This window comes from Magallana gigas, chromosome 6 (assembly GCF_963853765.1).
Source record: "Magallana gigas chromosome 6, xbMagGiga1.1, whole genome shotgun sequence".
Classification (NCBI taxonomy): Eukaryota; Metazoa; Mollusca; class Bivalvia; order Ostreida; family Ostreidae; genus Magallana; species Magallana gigas.
In genome coordinates this window covers 48,638,689-48,659,947 of record NC_088858.1, presented here as the reverse complement: position 1 = coordinate 48,659,947, position 21,259 = coordinate 48,638,689, and the positions used below count along the sequence as shown (strand labels likewise).

The following is a 21,259-nucleotide window of genomic DNA, read 5'->3' as shown; positions in this document are numbered from 1 at the left end:
GATACTCAAATCAAACGAGAAAAATGCGCCACCAAATTCTGTCCAAACATCGGACTGGCTTCATATTTTTATTCTTATCACAGACATAATCCATATATATGACAAAATCATCAAGTATATGAAAATGAAATACAAAAATCAAACATAAAAACCGTAACTGTCATCAAAATAAAGTTTAAAAACATGTTACCGGGGAAACCGTGATCATACAACTATAAACCAGTCTCTTCATCACACCAAGGGCAGTGGAATAGGGGGCACAGTTGGAATGACTGACACAGTCAACGCATAGTATTGCATGCATGTACATGTACTGTTGACGGACGGAATGCACAAGGACTTCTTAATATCTTCGAACATCTTTTATCTGTCAGCCGTCTTTTTTCTCATCCAAAGCTCTCTTCATCTCTAATGATTTTATCTTGAGGTCCTGGAGTTGAATTGTTTCTTTCAGCTAAAAGAGATGACGGTTTTCGTTACTATGCAAAGACATTCCCGTATTTCCACAAATACAAGCTTATAGCCGTGTACAAAATATTGATTCAAGAAAGGAATCTAATGCATATATTTTTGTACTGAAGATAGAGGCGCCAACAGAAAAAAAAAACTGGCCGGGAAACTGCACTAGTGTGCGAAGCGCATTGTTGTAATGCTTGCAGTTTCGCCCTGTTGATATTCCGTGTAACAAAATAAATAATTCATATCTTATATATTATTAATTATTTTCATAAAAGTTAACTACTACTGTAAGCAATGGATAACGTTAATAAAGTGGCAGCTAGGTCCGCAGTGTTCGTAAAAATTAATTGTATTATGGATATCGATAAAATTTTGAGCCAGTCGGAAAGGGCTTTTTCTCATCAATCTGATATTAACCAAAATTTTGATGATGTTTGTATATTTTTAATATAAGAAAAACAATTAATAGGCCAGAGCTGCCAGGGATTAAGGTCAGAGTAGATTTCTGTGGTCATAAAAATCTGTCGCTATCTATAGCGACAAAGCCGAACTAGTGATCTTTCATGTAAACAATTTTAAAATATATTTATATATTTTAATATAATCACATTACGGCGTATGCACCTATTTTTTTTAAATCTAGATTATAGTACGTCTAAAGTATTAACAAATTAATTTCATCTTATCCGTTTTTTGAGAGCCGTAGATGTTCTGAGATATTCCATTGGACGCTTTATGGGGCGTTATTTCATGATAGTCATGCCATAATGATCTTAAAACTATCAGAGACGTTCAATATATTAATGAAACAAAGTGAATACGAGTTACAATATATAAATGAAACAAAGTGAATACGAGTTATAGATTTGAAAATAATTAGTTCATCGTTTGTTCTATATGATCAAACTCAGTAAACTTCGTTATTGAATAAATCTGGTTTCATTCAATTAATTCTGTCGATTAATATTCATCAAATCCAGTGGTAGGGGAAATTTAACACAAAGCTTTTGATCAGCTTTGAGTCAGTGGCCTGGATATTACTATCCATCGAAAATATGATAATCAAATACTGATGATGTTCTATTAATAAGACAAGCATAATAAATTAATATTAAAAAAAATAAGCTGGGCGTAATAAACTTAGTCAAATACAAAAACAGTTTCATTAATTAGATCGAGAATAATAAAAACAATGTAATGTTGATGAATATAACAGCCCGCTTAAGATCAAAACATAAAAACACCAAAATTGCCATACTTTAGATAAAACTCATCAATAAACACCAATCAATGACTCCATACAAAACCCCGGCATCTCTCATTTTAGCAATCATCATCGGAATTAATATCGGGCTCGGTCGGTCCACAGACCGCTGATTCACAAACCGGTAACTGACGGAGAGATAGAATGCAGTGCATTTTCCATTTCTCCGCGGCCTCTATAACAGACATTGACCTCGTTCTGACTATTACCGTTTTGTTCTCCGCCTCCAGGAGCTGGACCCGTTCATTGAGGCTCCTGATGATTGTATCGGGACTCCCATTCTGTAAAGATAAAAAACGTCATCTTAAATTTGTCATTACCTGACGTACAATAGGCCCATGGGGGTATAAAACAGATTGATCAGCCACGGAAATCATCCAACTCTTATTACGTCTTTATGTCGATATAAACAATATTCTCGTCGACTTCAATGCATCACAACAGTCATTTAAGCAAGAAATGTTCGTAATTTTTGATTAAGCGGTGTTGAAACTACCAACCAAAAATTCAATACTCATTAAATACCATACTTCTACCGCCCCGTTCCCCCAAACTGTTACATATTAACCATTATTATACTTTCATGTTAAAAACTGAAATCTGATTGGTTTAGGCGCAGTTAGTAATTCGTTCTATTACCCTCAGCGTTAGCAACACACTTGGCAACAGGTAACACTATATAAATAGTGCCTGTTTGGGAGGGTAACAGTTGAAATTGAAACCCCGAAGAAACCATAGTCAACCGACGCGAAGCGCAGGTGGACAATGGTTTTCGAGGGGTGTCAATTTCAACTGTTACCCTCCCAAACAGGCACTATTTATTTTATTATACTGAATGTCTTAATTTTAGAGAATTTTTTACTACTTTTATATAGAAATGACATGAATTCTACGGCGAACCGTACGTGCATGATTTACGCGCATGTAACAATTCGTTGTGTTACCCGTTGCTAAGTGTGTTGCTAACGCTGAGGGTAATAGAACGGATTATCAACTGCGTCTAAACCAATCAGATTTCAGTATTTAACATGAAAGTATAATAAAACGAATTGTTACCTGCGCGTAAACTATGCGCGTACGGTTCGACGTAGAATTCACGTCATTCCTATATAAAATCAGTATCAGTAAAGTTTTCTTTAAAATTAAGACATTTAGTCTAATAAAATAAATAGTCTCTGTTTAGAGGGTAACAGTTGCAATTGACACCCCGAGAAAACCATTGTCAAACGACGCAAACTCCCAAACAGGCACTATTTATATACTGGTACATGTAGTAAATGATAGAGTCGCGGGAATTTGGCTATATATGTGTTGTTATCTACCTGTAACTTTTCACAGGAAGATGCAAGTATTCGTTTTGGTAACTCGTAAATCTACCCAAGATAATGGGTTTTTACCTTTCTCAGCAAAGCGTTCTCCTTGCTACCTGGCGAAATAGCGCACGGCATTTGCGATGGGGTGATTCCTGGGACGACAAGGTTCATGCCAGGGCTAGTGGGGGTCGGCAAGGGGTTGATCGCTGGGGTCAGGTGAGGAAAAACTGGTGTGACTGGCTGTCCACTTCCTGGCATAGGAATAAAATCGTCATCTAGCTCCTGAAATATCGACCAAACCATACGTGACTGTAATGTAATTAGAACCCCTGTTAAGAACAATACCACGTTTAAGGAAACATTCATGATTACCGCTTTAAGCCATTCCGGAACTTGTGTATCTTCTTCCGGAATCGAAGCTTCTCTTCCGGCGGATCTTGGTCTTTCTCCAGAACGAGGTCTGCCAAATAACTCAGCGGAACTTGGTCGATCCTGAAAGCAAAAAGCGCTGATAATGAAAAAAAAACAACAAAATTTTCTGACAGGATCAGGAATTAAAGCACATTAATTCTCACCGCTGTATCTGGAGTTAATGGATTTCCGGAATCGCTCATTCCGTCCGATTCCGACACTGGTTCACTGGAGGAAACGTCTTCACTTCCGATCCCTTCCGAGGCGAATGCGCTATCCTCTTCGTGAAGCGCTGGTTGATGAGGAATCACCACTACGTAAAGAATTTACAGATACATATACATACAAACCATCTATTTGACAGGTTTTTATCCACTAAATATAGAAGTTACAGAATGACGAGCCATCCCTATTACATATATCAATCTTAAGGTTGAACCCCTGCGACTCTTTATCTTGATGCCATTTAAAGATTTGCATTTAAAATTGAGAGTTCTGATGTGACAGTGGGACTCAATTTAATAAACCAAATTCCAGTCTCCCTCTTTAAATACCACCAATCAAGGACATAAATAAAACAGCGGTTGCCACCCTCGACAAACAAGCAGCATCGTGTAGGTTAGACCCGGCCTTCACTATAACAGTCTGATTACTGGTTGCTAAGATAGCATCCGAAAAACAGCCGCAAGGTTCAATTCACATTCCAACATATAGAATTAATACATATTAATTGTATTAAATTGTATAAATCACATTAGTGGTTGAGGGGATGTTTGCATGCAGTGGGGGAATGGGGGTTCAATTTATGCCTAAAGCCAGTTCATGAGTTGTTCCTTTTACTTTTATCAAATACATGTGTTTAAATCTAAAATCTATAATAGATGCCGATAAACTTTGCAGAAACATGTCCCAATACATGATTAAATTGTAGGGACAGCGACAAATTTCAATTGACCACTTACACTAATTTAAAAGCTTGTTGACAGTAACAAAATCTGCTTACCACAATAAACACGTGAGGAAGAATTTAACATGGACCGACCGGCATACATTATAACGACAAAGCGCTGTTGTTGTAGGATATAAACTAATTTGCAAATATGAATTATAGATTGGATGATGATAAACAGTTTTGAAGAAAAAAATAATCTTAGTGACTTCAAATACGCGAAGAATAATGATACTGAGGGATGCATTCGTCAATCCTTTAATTAAACATGTACAATGTTTCGTGTAATGACTTTTAGATACGGTAATACATATCATCGGTGTCAATTTTCGGAATCAACTTAATGACATGCATTAGAACTAGATAAATCATGCGAGAAGAACATTATACATTATACCAGTCAATCGTCTCTGAATTATACAGCACAAAAATGATTGCTTTTATGTTTGATCGATTGGTTGATTGGTTCGAATGCATCAAGCTAGCAATTTACGTTCTAACGCTAAGCCACAAGTTAGATACATTACCAAAGCTTTTGACTTTTTGATATAACAACTGGATTATTGTATATCCGGTTGATTCGAGCATATCACATTTCTTTTGGTAAAACATGATCCAGCCATCGATGGTTATAAATGTGTTTTGCAAGCACTGACATACGGCACCTGAGATGTTTATGTTTTTGTATTTATTTGTATTAATGTTTAAGCTGTGACATTTATGAAACCAGCAGGAATCTTGCAACTGTCTCATGGCCATTCACATTCACCATGTTTGGTGCATTCCTAAAGATTTTTAGGAAAGCATAGCAAGTACTATTGCCTAACATTTTATTGATCTTATTTACCCTACCATAAATAATCATATGCGGCAGTGGCATAGATGGATTCTAACTACAACTGTCCGCGTGTCATATATACATACAATCATTATTTATTAACATACCGTGTATACATATATACACATAGCATACGAGTTAAGTTTTGTCTTGGGCTGTAATTGTTCGGGGTTTTTTTGGGTTTTTTTTTTTAAATTTCCTGTGTTACAAGGGTTAAACCAAAAGAAATGTCACACAATACACCGTGTTTAACACTGGTGCTGTATTGTATGAAATGATGGATCAAAATTTTCCTTATCAAAATTCTAATTTGAAGTAAAATTTTGATTAAATTTCGTTGAACGCTTAACAAGATGTTGATGTTTATAGCCTGATATATACTAGTACGTGACATCGCCGCGTCATGAATTTACGCCTTTTTAAAGGCTGTATTTATGTATAAATAACATAATTTCAAAATTTGGAAATGACCCAAACAACACAATATTTTGAAACAGATATATCATAGACTTTTTCGAACTGTTTTAAAAAATTAGGGAACGTTACCGTCCATTTCTGATATCTACGCAATGCCTTTTTGCTCTAAGGTAGAAAAAGACTGGGCATGCGAAGAGTGACACCATGCATTTTTTTTTTTTTGCTGCAATGGATAGAAATCACTAGAAAATGTACTAGAATTGATATATCAACCTAAAATTGAGAGCGAGTGAAAAGGGTATCCTTAACGTGGTTCCAATATCTGATAAAAACATATCTCATTGTATGTCATGTTAATTTATAAATTAAATAGACAGAAGATATACGCTCTGAAAGAAACTGAAAACTAGGTTTTTACGTCATGAGCTATATCATAAAGCTACGTGTATGACTTCTTGGAGAGATGTCGACAAACTCATCGCTCATTAAATAATATCCAATATACTACCCCATCGATTACAAAAAGAGTAATTAGTTACTTTGTATAAAAAAATGGGGAAAAAAATGTAAAACAGGGCATCGTGGCCAATTTTTATATTACATTTTACACTACATTACGAAATTCTACCAGAACGCCAAAAATCTAGAAATGACGGCGACGATCTTTGCTTCTCGCTCTACAAAATATATTATCTTCAGAAATATTTATTATAATGCATTGACATTTTCAGATCTGAATTGAAATAGATAGATATCTTAAAGCACAAGTTTTCATCTTTTTACGCGGATTTTACATGATTTTATCGCATCTGTGACATTGTTTTCGGATCAACCCTTGTAATAACTGATTGAAAAATGGCCAAACATCCATTTGCACACTTTAAAAGCTTGTGTAATTATTTTGAATAGATAAAATAAAGATAATTTTGGATAGTGATAACGGCGAAAGGTTGGGATAAATATATTATAATAGGTTATAGTCATAATAATTCTGGATGACTTTTAAAGTGATAGTTTGGGATATAATAGTGATTGCTGTGGATAGTTATTTGGTGATAGCTTGGGATATCTATACAAGTGAAAATTTGGGCTATTAAAATAGAGATATTTTGGGACAGTTATAATAGTGATACTAGTAGTTTGGAATAGTTATATGGTGATGGAGGATGAGGTACACATAAGTGAGAGGTGCAATACCAGCATGCAGCTTTTGTTGACATCTCTTCCCTAACCCGACTCACTAAATTATATACAAACATGTAGGAGGATAATAGAGGTAGAACAGGATTTTAAAACATCTAATTCCAACTCATGTTGTATCACATGTCAAATCATAGTCAACCTTATGAAATGTCTACTTAATAAAAAGATTACAAATATATTTGATATGTATATTAAAAGATTCTCTATTTTTAATAAAAACATTTTTTTTCAATATAAATGGCTTCATTACAAAAAAGTGCCTTAATATCTTTTATAACATGTAGCGTATTGACCCTATTGCTCATAATCTGTATAATTATGTATATATCACCTATGTCACGAATCCTCAAGAAACAACACCTGTTTTACACATCCTTATACAATCTTTTACAATTAGCCTACATAACAAAATAAATATAATCTATATCACAATTCACCTCACCAGGAATATCACTACAAATAACTAAACCATGTTATCTGACTCACAATTCATCAACATGACAAAACATCATAATTATCATTGCATCACAATTAACATATGACAATCACGTTATCATCAATGTCACGAGCAACCTTAATCTGAACAGGCAGATGAGCTGGGTGCTTCATACAATGTATGTGCTGACATGTGATATTAAGCATGATATATGATACAAAGCATGATACAGACCTTGATATGGTGGAGATTCTCTGGCTGTTAGAATAATAAAGTGAAAGTTAAGACCACTACAAAGAGAGAGGGTGCAGACTGTGGGAGTTATGTAGAGCACCACCTACTGTGGTTAGTGGCTACTTGTAATTATATTAATGTATTGTGATTATTCTACGAGTAAGAGATTGTATTAAACAGCTAACACCAGAAAGATTAGAGTATTTTCTTTTATCCTAGATTCACCTACATTCAAACCTTGAATAAAGATTACTTGCTTACTGAGAGAGTTTACTATACCAGAGTCAAAGTGTCTAGTAAGAATATATATAAAGGAAATTTTCACAACAAGAAGTTCAATTACAGTGTTCTAGCATTCTAAAGGAAACAGGAGTATTTTCTCTACAACAGCATGTGTCCCCATTATGTAAAAAAAGAAGATTGATGGTAAAACAGAAAACATGGTTGATTCATTGCTAACAATACTGAATTCAAATCTATCATGCAACAAAATACTTACATTTTGGTGATGATACCCTTGATTTCAATGTCTTTTGATTAAGAATTTTCTCTAAAAAAAAAAAAGAAAAAAAGAGGAAAGAAAAAAATATAATTTACCGTAGGACTGCAACTTTTGATTGTGTACAATCTTTAATGTAGATATTCAATGGATTATATCCCCAATGTGCTTATTATAAAATTCATTATTCTTTAGTTTATGATAAAAAAAATTTAATAACACAATACATGTAATACCAATTCAATTGCAAACTTTTCTGAGTTTTGCCCTACTTACCAGCAATGACAATGGTGTGCCAGTGGTGGGATGCCAGACTGGAGACGCTGTACAGAGAGCCAAATATCGGCCTCGGTAGACAGGATGATTTGTTGTTAGGACCCTTTAACTGGTCTGAGAACACTGCCCCTAGTCGACCATTTGCACCATTTCCCCAGGAAAACACTTGATTTTCTGCACAAGACAAATATTTTTTTTTCACAATGGTGACAAAGGTGGTGGTATCACCCCCTTGTCAAAGGAGGTGACAAACAATGAAATTATCATTTAAATATATCAAAATCTGAATACAAATACACAGAGTGTTAAATGAATTAATGGTGACCATGACTAGATTGTGATAAAACCTCTGCATATGACAATGATAATGCACATGACAATTTTTACTTACACAAGATGACAAATGATAAACTTTATTCATTAAAATATGAACAAATATACTCAAAGTATAGAGTACAATGTTGATGACCATGAGTTGATCAGAACACCTTTAGATGAAAATGATCACCCAATAAGAACCTACCATTGATGGAGGCCACCGTGAATCCATCCCCACAGGTCACTGTATCCACCACCTTCCCTGTCAGACCCCCACCCACCCGACAAATCCCCTTACGCCGGCGGAAATCTCCCACCCCGAGCTGTCCGTACTTATTGGATCCAAACGTGAACAAATGTCCATACACTGAAAAAAATGAATGTATTTTGCATAGCAGGCAATCATAGATTACTTGATCCAAGTCAGCTGAATTCAATCATATTTCAAAGAAAATGACTTCTTCAGGCAAAATATTGAATGTATGACGCACTTCTGTTGAACTATGAATTGAAAATGAGAGCAAATAACAATATTTGAGATTCCATGAAACTTACAGTCAACGGCCGCGGAGTGGTCCTTCCCAGCAGCCACCTTGGTGATGATATACCGCGTCAATGGCTTCACCGTGCTGAACGTGTATTTACATGGAATGTCATAAACCTGTTGGTAAATAAAGATTTCTATGATAGTTTATACATTGGCTCTGAATGCTCTGTGCAAAATTACAAATGATATGATTTATATAAGTTCATCTTTGTTAAGTCATTAAAAGAGAAAGTTATAAAGTGGATGGCACCAACCTGAACTTTACTCTTCCTCAATCCCGATGTCTCTGAGTTAAAACCGAGTTTATTATGTTCATTGCTGCCTGCTGCTAACACGCGGCCATTTACAGTAATCAGGAATGTGCCATCACTCCCACAAACCACATGTTTAAACAGGTGTTTCCCAGGTGTGGCTACCTGTACAGGTAAAAAATCTATTTTGTCTCATTCTGTCTTTTTCAAACTGATGAGAAAGCACATATTAACCTTGATATTTAATATGCAAACTTTCTTACCTTTTGTGGAGTGGAAAAATCATCTTCTGAGCCAAGTCCTAAGCGACCTGAAAAAAAATGAAATATGGTATGAAAATCAAATGGAGGTCAAATATTCTTATATTTCACTAAAGAGATTTTTGGTACTGTGAAATTGGTAAGATTTCATCTAATAATCTTTTACTACATGTAACCTCACTCCACTCTCAAACAAAATAGAATTTGGAAGAAAAAAAACTTAGGACCATATACCTCTCTTTTTTCCAACAGATATTTTTTTGTTACCGTAACCAAGAGTTGAATACCATTAGATCTTACCAAATTCACCACATCCCCAGGTGTAAACTTCTCCATCCTTGGTCAGGGCTGCAACATGGTTCTCCCCACAGGAAATCTCCTCCACTGGGTTGGAGGAGAAAAATGGGAGAGGGACAGGGGAGAGAACTGTGTCGTCTTCCTCCTCCAGACCCAGACACCCATAGTAGTTAGACCCAAACGCGTAAACCTTTCCCTCATCTGTCACATATTATAAAGTCCTAATGCATGGAGTTATTGATGAAATATGCTAATACGTCAAACCTTATGTACATGTTCTTATGCAAAAAGATTCAGACTAGATTTCAATTATAAGCCATTCATTTGTCCATTATTGCATCAGACATAAGAATAAAACCCTTTATCATCATGTTTGAATTCTTTTTCTAAACAATATCAAATTGAAATGAACTTCGAAAATAATGATAAAAGCCCATGCAATATCAGATTTGACAATGTACATTTCATTGACAGCAGTTTATGATTTTAATGATGAATTAGGAACAGGTAAGCTGACCTGAGACACAGAAGGTGAAGTCCTCCCCACAGGACACCTGTATAACGTCTTCCAACTCCTCCACTTTCTTGGGGGCCTTGTACGCGGATGTGTTCCCATGACCTAGCTGTCCAACAATTTCTGAACCACCCTGTACATTCTGAGCAAAGATAAAACAAAGACAATGTGTATAATGTAGCTATTCTTTTTTATAGTTTCTTAAGTAGTTTAGTAGTAGCTTTAGATTTTGTTTTCTTTGTTTTTTACTCATGTAATTTATTTTTTGGTCCTGAAGAAGGGACGGGTTGTCCCGAAAATTTGACAATTTCTATTGTTAGTGTCGTTAGCCATTTTTCGTGCTTTATATATATATAAATCTAGCTATGACGTCATAATAGACATTGCCGTTCAACGTTCAAGTTTTTTGACGTCACGTTACTATGTTACCATTATATAGCTTCTGAAGATTTTAAAATGAAAGCGCTTAAGCTATATTGAACGTTTTTCGTGTTTTCTTATTTAATTTTTATCTATATATATATATATATATATATATATATATATATATATATGTGTGAAACTTATTTGACTAGGAGGTTCATGTACATAAGCAAAATATTGTGTTTTGCGTAGTACATTTTAGGGAAAATAAAGACACTCCATCATTAACCCACAAGCTCAAAAGAAAAAAAAAGCATTTAAGGTACATTCAAAACTTATGTTCATTTGAGAATAGGTCAATCAACATACCGCCCAAGTATAGACTTCTTTTTCCATGGTAACCACTGCAAAATGTGAATGACCAGCTGCGATCTGGAACAAATCATAATAATAATGTCTTTTATTTAAACAGGATTGCAAAATTAGTTTACAGAAACCAGTTCAGATGGAAAAGTTACAACAGCAAACTAGAAAACTGACCAGTCAGGAAGGGCCCCGCTATGACAATTAATATAGAGAAGTGAAAAAAACTTTGAATTCCATCCTCTTTATATTAACAATGATGAAAAATAAATGCCCGGCAGAAGATGTAAAGAACTGGAATATATAGGATCTCGTGATTTGTAGTTGGATATGATTTTCATCCAACAATTAAAGTGTTTTTTTCTTGAGCCTTAGTGAGGGGATAAAACACACAAGTTGGATAAAAATCATATTATACTACAAATCATGAGATTCTATTTATCCCATATTTTATACACCGCAATCAATGTTTACACTGTTTATAAAACTCTACATTATTTTTACTTCGTTATGCCTAGGCAAATCCCATTGTAAAGTCACAACTGTGGAATATCAAAAAAATATCCAATGAGTCATATCCACGGGATAAAGTGGGTTAACATGGGATGAAATAAAATTTGTTAAAAAAACAAAGAATTGATACCAATGCAATGATACCTAGGCTTTGCCTCTATTCAATAAAACTATCATAAATCATTGTGTACGGTATTTTAACCAAAAAATATGAATATTATATTTCAAATCCATATTTCAAAGAATGTACACAATACTACACATCATTCAAAATTGACCTTAACTTCAAAACAAAGTTCATTTGCAGACACAGGCAGTGCAGTAATTAATCTCAATGTGACAGATAAAGATAAAGCTTAGGATTTTCTTCCTGTGGAAGGTTAATTAATCCCAAAGGACAAATATTGCACAGCCTTCCATGTATACAATGGTAACATTCTCAGCAGTTATCTCTCTTTGCCCATTCATTCTCAGCAGTTATCTCTCTTTGCCCATTCTTCTTATGCATAGTTAGGAATCTACCCCACCACCCCAGCTCCAAACCAGAAGACATAGAGAACCAAACTTAGCATCAAAATATGTATTTCTGCCTACTGAACTACCATACCAAATTTGAACTTGATTGGGCAACCATAAAAAAAGTTATTAGAAAAAAACAGGAAATTTGTGGACGGAAGAGTGACAGACGGACGGACGGACAGAAGGACGGACGGACAGAGTGATTACTATAGGGCACCCGCAAATCCTTGCGGGGCCCTAATTATGGCTAAATTCTATCTTTTTACATCATTGTTTTAGTCTGTTTAATTTTTTTGATTTTATACAAATGGTGAGCCATCAATTATGTCTGTAACAAAACTCATCTTGTGGAAAACCAAAGATCAAAGAAGACGACGATTTAGATATCACACAATTTTATAGAGCTTATAATTACCTGTATTGCACTTTTGCCCTTGACAAATATGTCCTGTTTTTGAGGTGTCTGTTTCCCACCACCCCACTGGTACACCTGTCAAATTGTACTCACATAATTAGTGCATAACTCAAAATAAGATCCACATTTAACATATCATCCAAAAGATACTAATATGAACTACTATATTTACATCTATCAAGCATAACTATATGAACTACTATATTTTACAACTTATTTTAAATAAAGGACCAAATCACAGCTATAAATCAGAGCAGGAAGATGATGAAAGGTTTTAAAAATACCTCGGTAATTTTGGATTTGATGATAGGGACAGTTTCTATGAAGACAGATGACTGTTGTCTGAGTTTTCGGGACAAAGTGTTGAGTTCCCAGACTTTTTTTACCATTTCTTGAACATCAGCGATCTGCGTGAACTTTGAACTGGTCAGTAACTCCTCGGCTGATGGCCGGTCTTTGGCATTTTTCTGTAACATCCAGCTGACCAACTGCTGAATGTTCTCTGAGTACTGAGGATCTATATCTCCCCGCTCACCCTTCACAATCTCATAGGCCAGTCGTAGCTGATTCTACAGGCAGAACAGAGATACCATTTTGGAAATAATAATGAACATATGTCTGTTTACAGAGATAATAACATAGTATTCATATTAATGACGTTAATAGAGGTTTAAAAAGTTCTTCAAATCAAGAAAGGCTTATAACACTGAAACAAAGTCTGCTTGTCTTAGTTGAGACCACTCTTGTTATTCTCAATTTTCTAGAATAAATTATTCAGACACTTATAGTAAAAGAGATGTAATATACTTACTGTGGCTTGGAATGTCTTCTTCAAGGTCAGTAACTCATACACAACACAACCTAAGGCCCACATGTCTACTTTGTGATCATAACTACAGGAAAAAAATTGTACTATAAATCATTACTCATGTGTGATATCTTAAAAGTATTAACTTGAAATCATTATCATCTTTTTTGCTATTAAGTTGTGGCAAATTCTATTCTAAATATCATTAATGCAATTCATCTTTATCTCTTTTGTGTTAGATATATCTTTCTCACACTTTCTTAACATTGCTTGCCCTATATACTGACCTGTCTCCTTTGACAATCTCTGGAGCCATGTAATAGGGAGTGCCCACAACCTACAAGAGTTTAAACAGCAGTGGAAACCTCAATAATGTTCCACAAACTTTTTTGTATTATAAGGTTTCAGTTTGACTGCACAAATGTAACTAAACAAACATATTTGTGCATAAGTATATACAGTACAGTAGAGCTTCATAGTGATTCTGTGATTTCACTATCATTCCTTGAGCAATAATTTTTTTTGGCAAAATTTAACACAACTGTACAAAATTTCACATATCATTGAAAATGTGCTTAGCTTTTTTAAATCCATGAAAGCATATTCTCAAAAGTATTAGTGAATTAAAACCATGGTAAAAGAAATGAAGAAGTGGGACTTGTGCAGATTCAACAGATTTTTAATAGTTTTTAATACAAGATTAATTCACAATATACAAATTTTTGGCAGGCACTTGAATGCCCCTAATACTTTCTGTATACAAGACTACTCACTGTTTCAGCCATCTGGCTCTTTGTCTCTAGGATTTTGGAAATTCCAAAATCACCCAATTTGACCAAATCTGCCTTTGTAAGGAATATGTTCATTGTTTTTATGTCCCTGAAAATGTCAATCTAAATATTGAAGACATTGTAAAAGTTTGTTCAAAGCTGTTATACACCTCTGTAGTGACAAATAGTGACCAAAAAAAATGCATTTTTACGTCTTTTGTTTGGCTTACTTCAATGCATTCAGAACTTCGAAAAACATTACTTTTGTTGCAAGAACTATTGCACTTGTGTTATTACAAATAGTTACATTCTCAAATAATGATACCAATATAAATTATAAAGCATGTGTGATAGAAAGTGATGCATATATACATGTGCAAATTGTAAGGTGCACAAAAAGAATAAGCTATTGGTATAAATAAGCTGTATTATTTTTCATTATTTCTTTTCATAACAGATCATCTTTATTGGTATACAGTGTATATACCGGTATGTACCAGGCATTTTATAATTGTAAAAAAATGAATTCTTCAATGATTATAAATACGATTTAATAAAATCACCAGATAACTAGGAGAGATACAACAGGAATCGAACTATTTAAACGGCAAAATTAATTCTTTCTAAAACAATCCTTCTGTGCACCTTCTTTGTAAAAATACATGCATATAACAAAACAACAATGATGTGTATTTACATTACACAAAGCTTAAGCATGCCTGGTTATGTAAAGCCTATAGGTGCATGTATATATAAACTATGCACAAAAAATGTACAAAACTGACAAAAAGAAGAACAGAAATATGATAATAGAAACAAAACCTGAGAGACAGAAGTGATGCCGTCAAGAAATTTTATAAAGATGTGTGCCCTGTATGAAAAACATTGAAATAAACAGAAGAACTACTATGCATCCCAAATTGTAATTGTGTATGGAAATAAAAAGGAAAATTAATGAGAAACTATTCATTAATGAATGAAAATAAGTTATAAGCCAAGTTTGTTTGATCTATCTAGCAGCTGTTTATGCAAAAACTTTTTTAAAAAATGTACCAAGCTGAGAGCAAATTTGCATAAACTGAAGTCTTTTTAATAACTGATATTGTAACAGTTTTTGATATCCACACTTCCTATGAATTTCTGCTGACATTGATGTCACTCTAATAGTTACCTGTGAATAATGCCAAACTGGTGAATGTACTGTAAGGCAGATGATACTTGATAGAGATACCAGGCCACTTGCTGTAATGCAACAAAGAAATATTTCAGTCAATTGCTCAACTAAAGATCAAGTTGCAAAATTATCAATTTTACACAGACATGAAATTGTCAAGGAATTAATTAAATCTTTCATTATTTTACTGTGATGCAAAAAAATCAACATAAAAGTCTGTGTTTACCTCTTCTTGAATAAGTTCATTACTTTCACAGTGTTGGGCTATTTTTGTGGCCAGGTTTCCACCTAAAATGTCAATCATCATGACCAATTAATCAAAACATTTAATTTAAACTGTTAGCATATGAAAGAAAAATCCAATATCTATTAAAGACAAACACAAATTTTTATCCCACAAAATTATGCAATGAAATATATCAAAACCAGAGTTGTCCAGAACAACAATAAATATTTTTTCAATACCAAGAACTGAAGTTATTTTTCTTACCATTGGCATACTCCACTTCGATCATCAACGTGCCCTCATCCAGGAAGTGGTTGTAGTAGGTGATGATGTTGGCATGGTTCAGCATGGAGAGGATGTCCACCTCCCCCAGAGCATCCTTCTTCTCCCTCTCCGACAGACGACTCAGGCTGATCTCCTTCCATACCACCAAACTGCTGTCCTGAAAGAATGCAATGTCAGTTCAGTAAAAATTATTTTTACAAATTGTTCTGGGTAGAGGTTTACACAAAAAGGTGAAGAGGTTTCAAGAGCCTTCTTTAATATTTGTCACTGTAATATTTTAACAATCACAGGCTCAACTTTTTTCCCATCCTCAATGTTTCAAAAACTCAGAATTTGATTATTAAAAAATTACATGTAGACAAAGTTGCTAAAAAAAAGACTGAATGAAATAGAAACAACAAAGGAATGTTCAAGTACATTAAATTAATAAAGGATGCACTGATCCATTTGACCCCCTCCTCTGTTTGGGGGCATTTTATAGTCAAATGTGTGCATGGTTGCATATATAGGTCTGGCACTAATCTCAGCAAGATTCATTGAGACTGAAAAATTTTGACAGATGTCAGTCAAAATTTTTCTGTCTCTACAACTCTTGCTGAGATTAGTCTGGCACAAATCTCTTTACCAAGCTTTATTGCTAAAGGGTCTCTAATAAGTGTCAGATTGAATATGATTTTCATTTAACATGTTTAGCACTTTTTATCTTCTTGCCATAATGAAGGGGGAAGAAAACACACAAAAAGTTTAACAAAATACACAGCAACACAAATCACGAGAAATTCCTTTTCCATAAGTCTTATCCCAGTTTTATCATGTTTATAAGTAATATAATTGTATTTCATGCGACATCTATGGTTGTACAATGACTGTAGCTGCAATAATCTAACCCTCTCCCGATTTTTTTTAGTAAACATCAGATATAAACAATCGGAGAGGGCTACATTATTGCAGCTAATATGGTTGCTGTTCATATGCTACTGCATCCATATCAGATTATGCTCATTAGCCCGAATAAAAAGAAAAATTAAGCTTGGCTGAAAGATATTGCATATGCATGTAATTATAGTCTTATTACTAATGAATGAGCCTGTAGATATCCCGACACTTAGGTACAAAGATGGCACGTTTTTAGAGGTTTACCTCTGTTTTTCGATATAGAACAGCTTCTCCAAATGCACCTTTCCCTAACACTTTGACAAATAAATAAGAAGCCTCGTGTACTGGCTCTGTTGTGCCGTGAACATGCACGATATCATTACCAACGCCTTCCTCGGTCGCCATTTGTAAACAATCCTTAAGGGAGACCACTCTTAATTTAGAAAAATACACATTCGGATAAAAACGTAAATATTACTGGCACATAGTACATTGTGTACATTGGTTTGCTACATAAAATAAAATCATGCAAACAATACCATGTCGTAGTTCTTTAAGCATGTTAAGGCATATGTGTATTGATAAAATATTACAAAGATTCAAGGAAGATTCCATGGCATTCATGAATTTTAGACCAGGCGAGAAAATACACACGGTGGTACTTTTGTAAATGAATTTTAATTGTTTTAAGGTACTTATTAAACACGATTTTAGATCAACAGTTCATTTTTTATGTTTTATGTATAAAATGGTTTATTGTGCATTTTGAATGATGGACCAGAGTTTGAAAGTTAGAAGTCAAGTTATAACTAAGTTATATATACATATATTTACATTCTACTGTGTTTTTCCATTAAATTCCGTGATGTTTAAATGCCTCTAAATGCAACAAGTAGTCAAAGGTCAAATTGACGAGTTTTAATATGACGTCACAAACGTTGAACGCTGTAAACTGCAACGTCACAAGCGAAAATCAAACTTCACGCTTGTGGCTGTTACCGTGGCTCTTCCATTAATGTTAACTTACCCTTAGGATAAGATCGGAATTTTAAGGTATAATTCACATTTGCAGACAAGGCAAAAAGTTAAAAAATGTAAATATAAGCATTAAATCATGATTTTTTGAAGTATACACTCTCATAACTGCCGCGGTGTGTGCATACAAATTTTCATAACGCGCTAACGCGCGTTACTCAATTTGTATGCACACACTGTGGCAGTTATGAGAGTGTATACTTCAAAAAATCATGATTCAATGCTATAGTACATGTATATACATCTATATGTACATCTAATTAATGATGTCAGTATCATTGCGATAAATTAGTTTCACTAAATGGTTATTGTAAAAATATTAATTGTTGCACTTATTGGGCTCTAGAAGAAACTTTATACACCAAATCCTAAGTTCGTTGCATCAAATAGTAATGGCACCGAATGGTCGTTGCAAGAATGTTTATATACCTACATGTATAATGATTTCGGGAAGAAACTTTGTACAGCAAAATATAATCATTATAAGAAACTTTGTACACCAAATTATCATTGCATAAAACTTGATACCTCAAATTAATGTTAATGATGGCAAGAAAAATGTTGGTGCAATAAATATTCATTGCAAGAAGTTTGGTGTACAAAATGATCATGGCAAGAAACTTTGTTCACCAAATACTAGTAGTCAAGAATTACAATTACTCATAACAAACATCGTTTTGAGTCATTATTATTTTCGATTTTAGAATTTTCCCGATTGATGACTGTAACGAAGAAAATTGACCCGGGTTGAAAATTGACCCGGGGGTCTTTTTTCAACGTTGAATATTGACACGGGGGTCATTTTTCAACTTTGAAAATTGAGACCAAAAGTCGTAAAATTTATATCCGGGGTCATTTTTCAACAGTTTAAAAAAGATTTTTCTAAATTCTGAATACCTCGACACGTTGAAAATTGACCCTGTTGAAAATTGACTCCAACTTCAGTCAACTTAACTGGCAGTCAAAAACTGACATCAACCCCCAAGTTTCCCTTTATCGGGATATAATGATTGTCCCTTTACTACAGGAGAGAACATAGATAGGCATTATGCCTGCTGTTCAATCCATTTCAATGTATTTATATACTTGAATAAAATACTTCTTAAATTAAATTGTCCCTTTATTGATATATTAGCTTGTCATATGTCCAACAAATACTGGCCGTTAACGTTACTTTTCATGGAAATCGACATAGCGTATTTCCACAAGCACCCGACGTTGTTCTTATAATTAAAGATATATACCCTCTACCTTATAATATTGAATTATTAGGTAGAGGGTGTGTACATTTTTATTATGAGAAAAAAATATAACGCTTGTGCCTGTGCTTAAGTTTGAGAAGTCAGGATATTTCTCTGACATTAATAAATGAACAGTTCTCATATGACAAGTCGTCAACAGTTTTTATTAAACATGTAACTTAATCGACAATTTTTCATAAACTTGCCAGAAGACTATTTTTGAAGCACCACGCGCAGCAAAATTTCTGCATATGCCTGCATGTAGTTCTTTTTTTATAAATTACAATTGATCGCTGTTGTTTTGAGTTTTCAATTTCATTAACTGTGTTTAAATTTGAAACACAGGCATCCAACGTTATATATTTTTCTCATAATTCAAAATATATACCCTCTTCGTTAATAATGTAGGTGCCTGTGATATGAAGGTCCATCACCTACTCCGACCCCGACGCATGATCATTTCATTGACGAAAACAGTTATGGTTTTGACAATGACAATGTATGTTGCAAACTTGCTATACATTCCAATTAGCAAAATTGTTTATGTCTAGAAAAAATAAATATTTGTTTCAATCATGTCCATCATATTTAACTACATTCTGATTTATCCAAATTGCAATTTTTCACAGCAAAATAAAACACTGCAAAATATCGGCTTTAAGATATACGTATATAGTCAATACAGTATCTTTCTATAGTCAATACAGTATCTTTCAAGAAAGAGTATGCATGAACATTTCCAAAATACTAAAATTACAAGTGTTAGGTAATTAATTTTTATACAAAAAGATAATTCCTGGGTTTTATTTAAGGAATGAATTCAATATTTATTTGTTTTATACGATATAAAATGGTTTGGGGCAGTTTACGCTTTATAAACCGCGAAGCGATTTATAAAAAAGCGTAAACTGTTTCAAACCATTTTATATCGTATAAAACTAATAAATATTGAATTCATTGCTTATAATTTAATTTTTTTTACTCTTCATTGTAGATAAAAACGGTCATTTGACCTTTAAAATGACGTACATTTGTACAAAATTCAAACGTAACGTCAGGCGTATTGATTTAAAAAATGAAGATAATAATTTTTCTATTGATCTACGTATCAAAGAAAAAATTGACCGGAAAACTTCATTAATGCGCGTAGCGCATTGATGAAAAAGTTTTCCGGTCAATTTTTTCTTTGATACGTCGATCAATAGAAAAATTATTATCTTCATTTCTTATCATTTAATAGAACATTTTCAAATAAAAAAATGTGAAGTGTTATTGATCAAAAATGTAAATAATGTAAATGAAGCGGCGCGTATGAATACAAAACAACAACAGCAACAATATTCAAAATGGATACGCCTGCAGCTGATGCAGAGCTACTGGGCTGAATTTAATGGATTAAACACAAATAGTGAGTTAAAATCTATACCGGCTGAATTGAAAACGAAAGGAAAATACATGCGATAGCTTGTGATATCATTCACTGTGCAGAAAAACTCGTATTAAAACTAGTTTTCATGTGAGATCGCTGGAATATGCAACTGGACATAACCATCCAAGGAAAAGCGATTGTGGACGAAAATAGCTGATATGTCGACAAAGAATAGTATGTATAAGCGACTTTTGTAAACTTTGTGGTAACTAGATAGCCAGTGATGTACTTAAATGGTATATATCTGCCGCTTGGAATTCACCGAAGGAGTTGATGCATTACTCATAGCCTTTCTTTACGACGCTTATTTTGATGACCGTGTGTAAATTTAAAAATTATCGTTACCAAATTTGAACAGCAGTGTTACCGTGAAAGTTTATATGCCTATATGTTCGTTATAATATTGAAATCCTTAAAAGGAACAGCCAGCCTCGCTGTAAATGTTGATTGATCTCAAGCAGACGAAATCGAGAGAAGACGCTTAATTTTCTATTTCGTGAATCAAACAAAGTGTTTTGTTTATTTTTGAAGGTTAAACTTTCAAGTTTTTATATTCACAAGTTTGCATTTTGTTTCCTGACAATAAAACAGACACAACTTTACATTTTGTTGACAGTGTTTATCTTGGAAATTCCCGTTCTATAAATAGGCTAGTGTTAGATCAGAGCAGTTGAGAAAAGTAGATCCAGCGAAAATTTTATTGATGCAGGTATCATTTAATATTTATTCGTCTGATGAGATATCGGCGCTTCTGAT

General features: G+C 33.9%; 1 protein-coding gene across 3 annotated transcripts; it reads right to left on the bottom strand.

The window, feature by feature from the left end:
* Nucleotides 1-54: 54 nt before the first annotated feature.
* LOC105325375 (serine/threonine-protein kinase Nek9) lies at nucleotides 55-17,241 on the bottom strand. Of its 3 annotated transcripts, XM_034467449.2 has the most exons (24): nucleotides 17,063-17,241; nucleotides 15,902-16,079; nucleotides 15,638-15,699; nucleotides 15,409-15,479; nucleotides 14,241-14,346; nucleotides 13,755-13,804; nucleotides 13,471-13,552; nucleotides 12,944-13,228; nucleotides 12,660-12,734; nucleotides 11,219-11,281; nucleotides 10,490-10,628; nucleotides 9,976-10,173; nucleotides 9,679-9,725; nucleotides 9,419-9,580; nucleotides 9,173-9,278; nucleotides 8,823-8,984; nucleotides 8,300-8,473; nucleotides 8,024-8,074; nucleotides 7,525-7,548; nucleotides 3,612-3,760; nucleotides 3,409-3,528; nucleotides 3,121-3,318; nucleotides 1,933-2,004; nucleotides 55-454 (listed from the first exon to the last, which is right to left on the bottom strand). In XM_034467449.2, the coding sequence occupies exons 1-24, from the start codon at nucleotides 17,201-17,203 to the stop codon at nucleotides 371-373; spliced, it is 2,799 nt and encodes a 932-aa protein (XP_034323340.2). In that variant the 5' UTR covers nucleotides 17,204-17,241; the 3' UTR covers nucleotides 55-370. The 3 variants fall into 3 exon arrangements, with proteins under 3 accessions (XP_034323340.2, XP_034323341.2, XP_034323342.2); XM_034467450.2 differs by lacking the exon at nucleotides 7,525-7,548; XM_034467451.2 differs by lacking the exons at nucleotides 15,638-15,699; nucleotides 15,902-16,079; nucleotides 17,063-17,241 and adding an exon at nucleotides 15,060-15,108 and having other exon boundaries at nucleotides 15,409-15,472.
* Nucleotides 17,242-21,259: the final 4,018 nt, after the last annotated feature.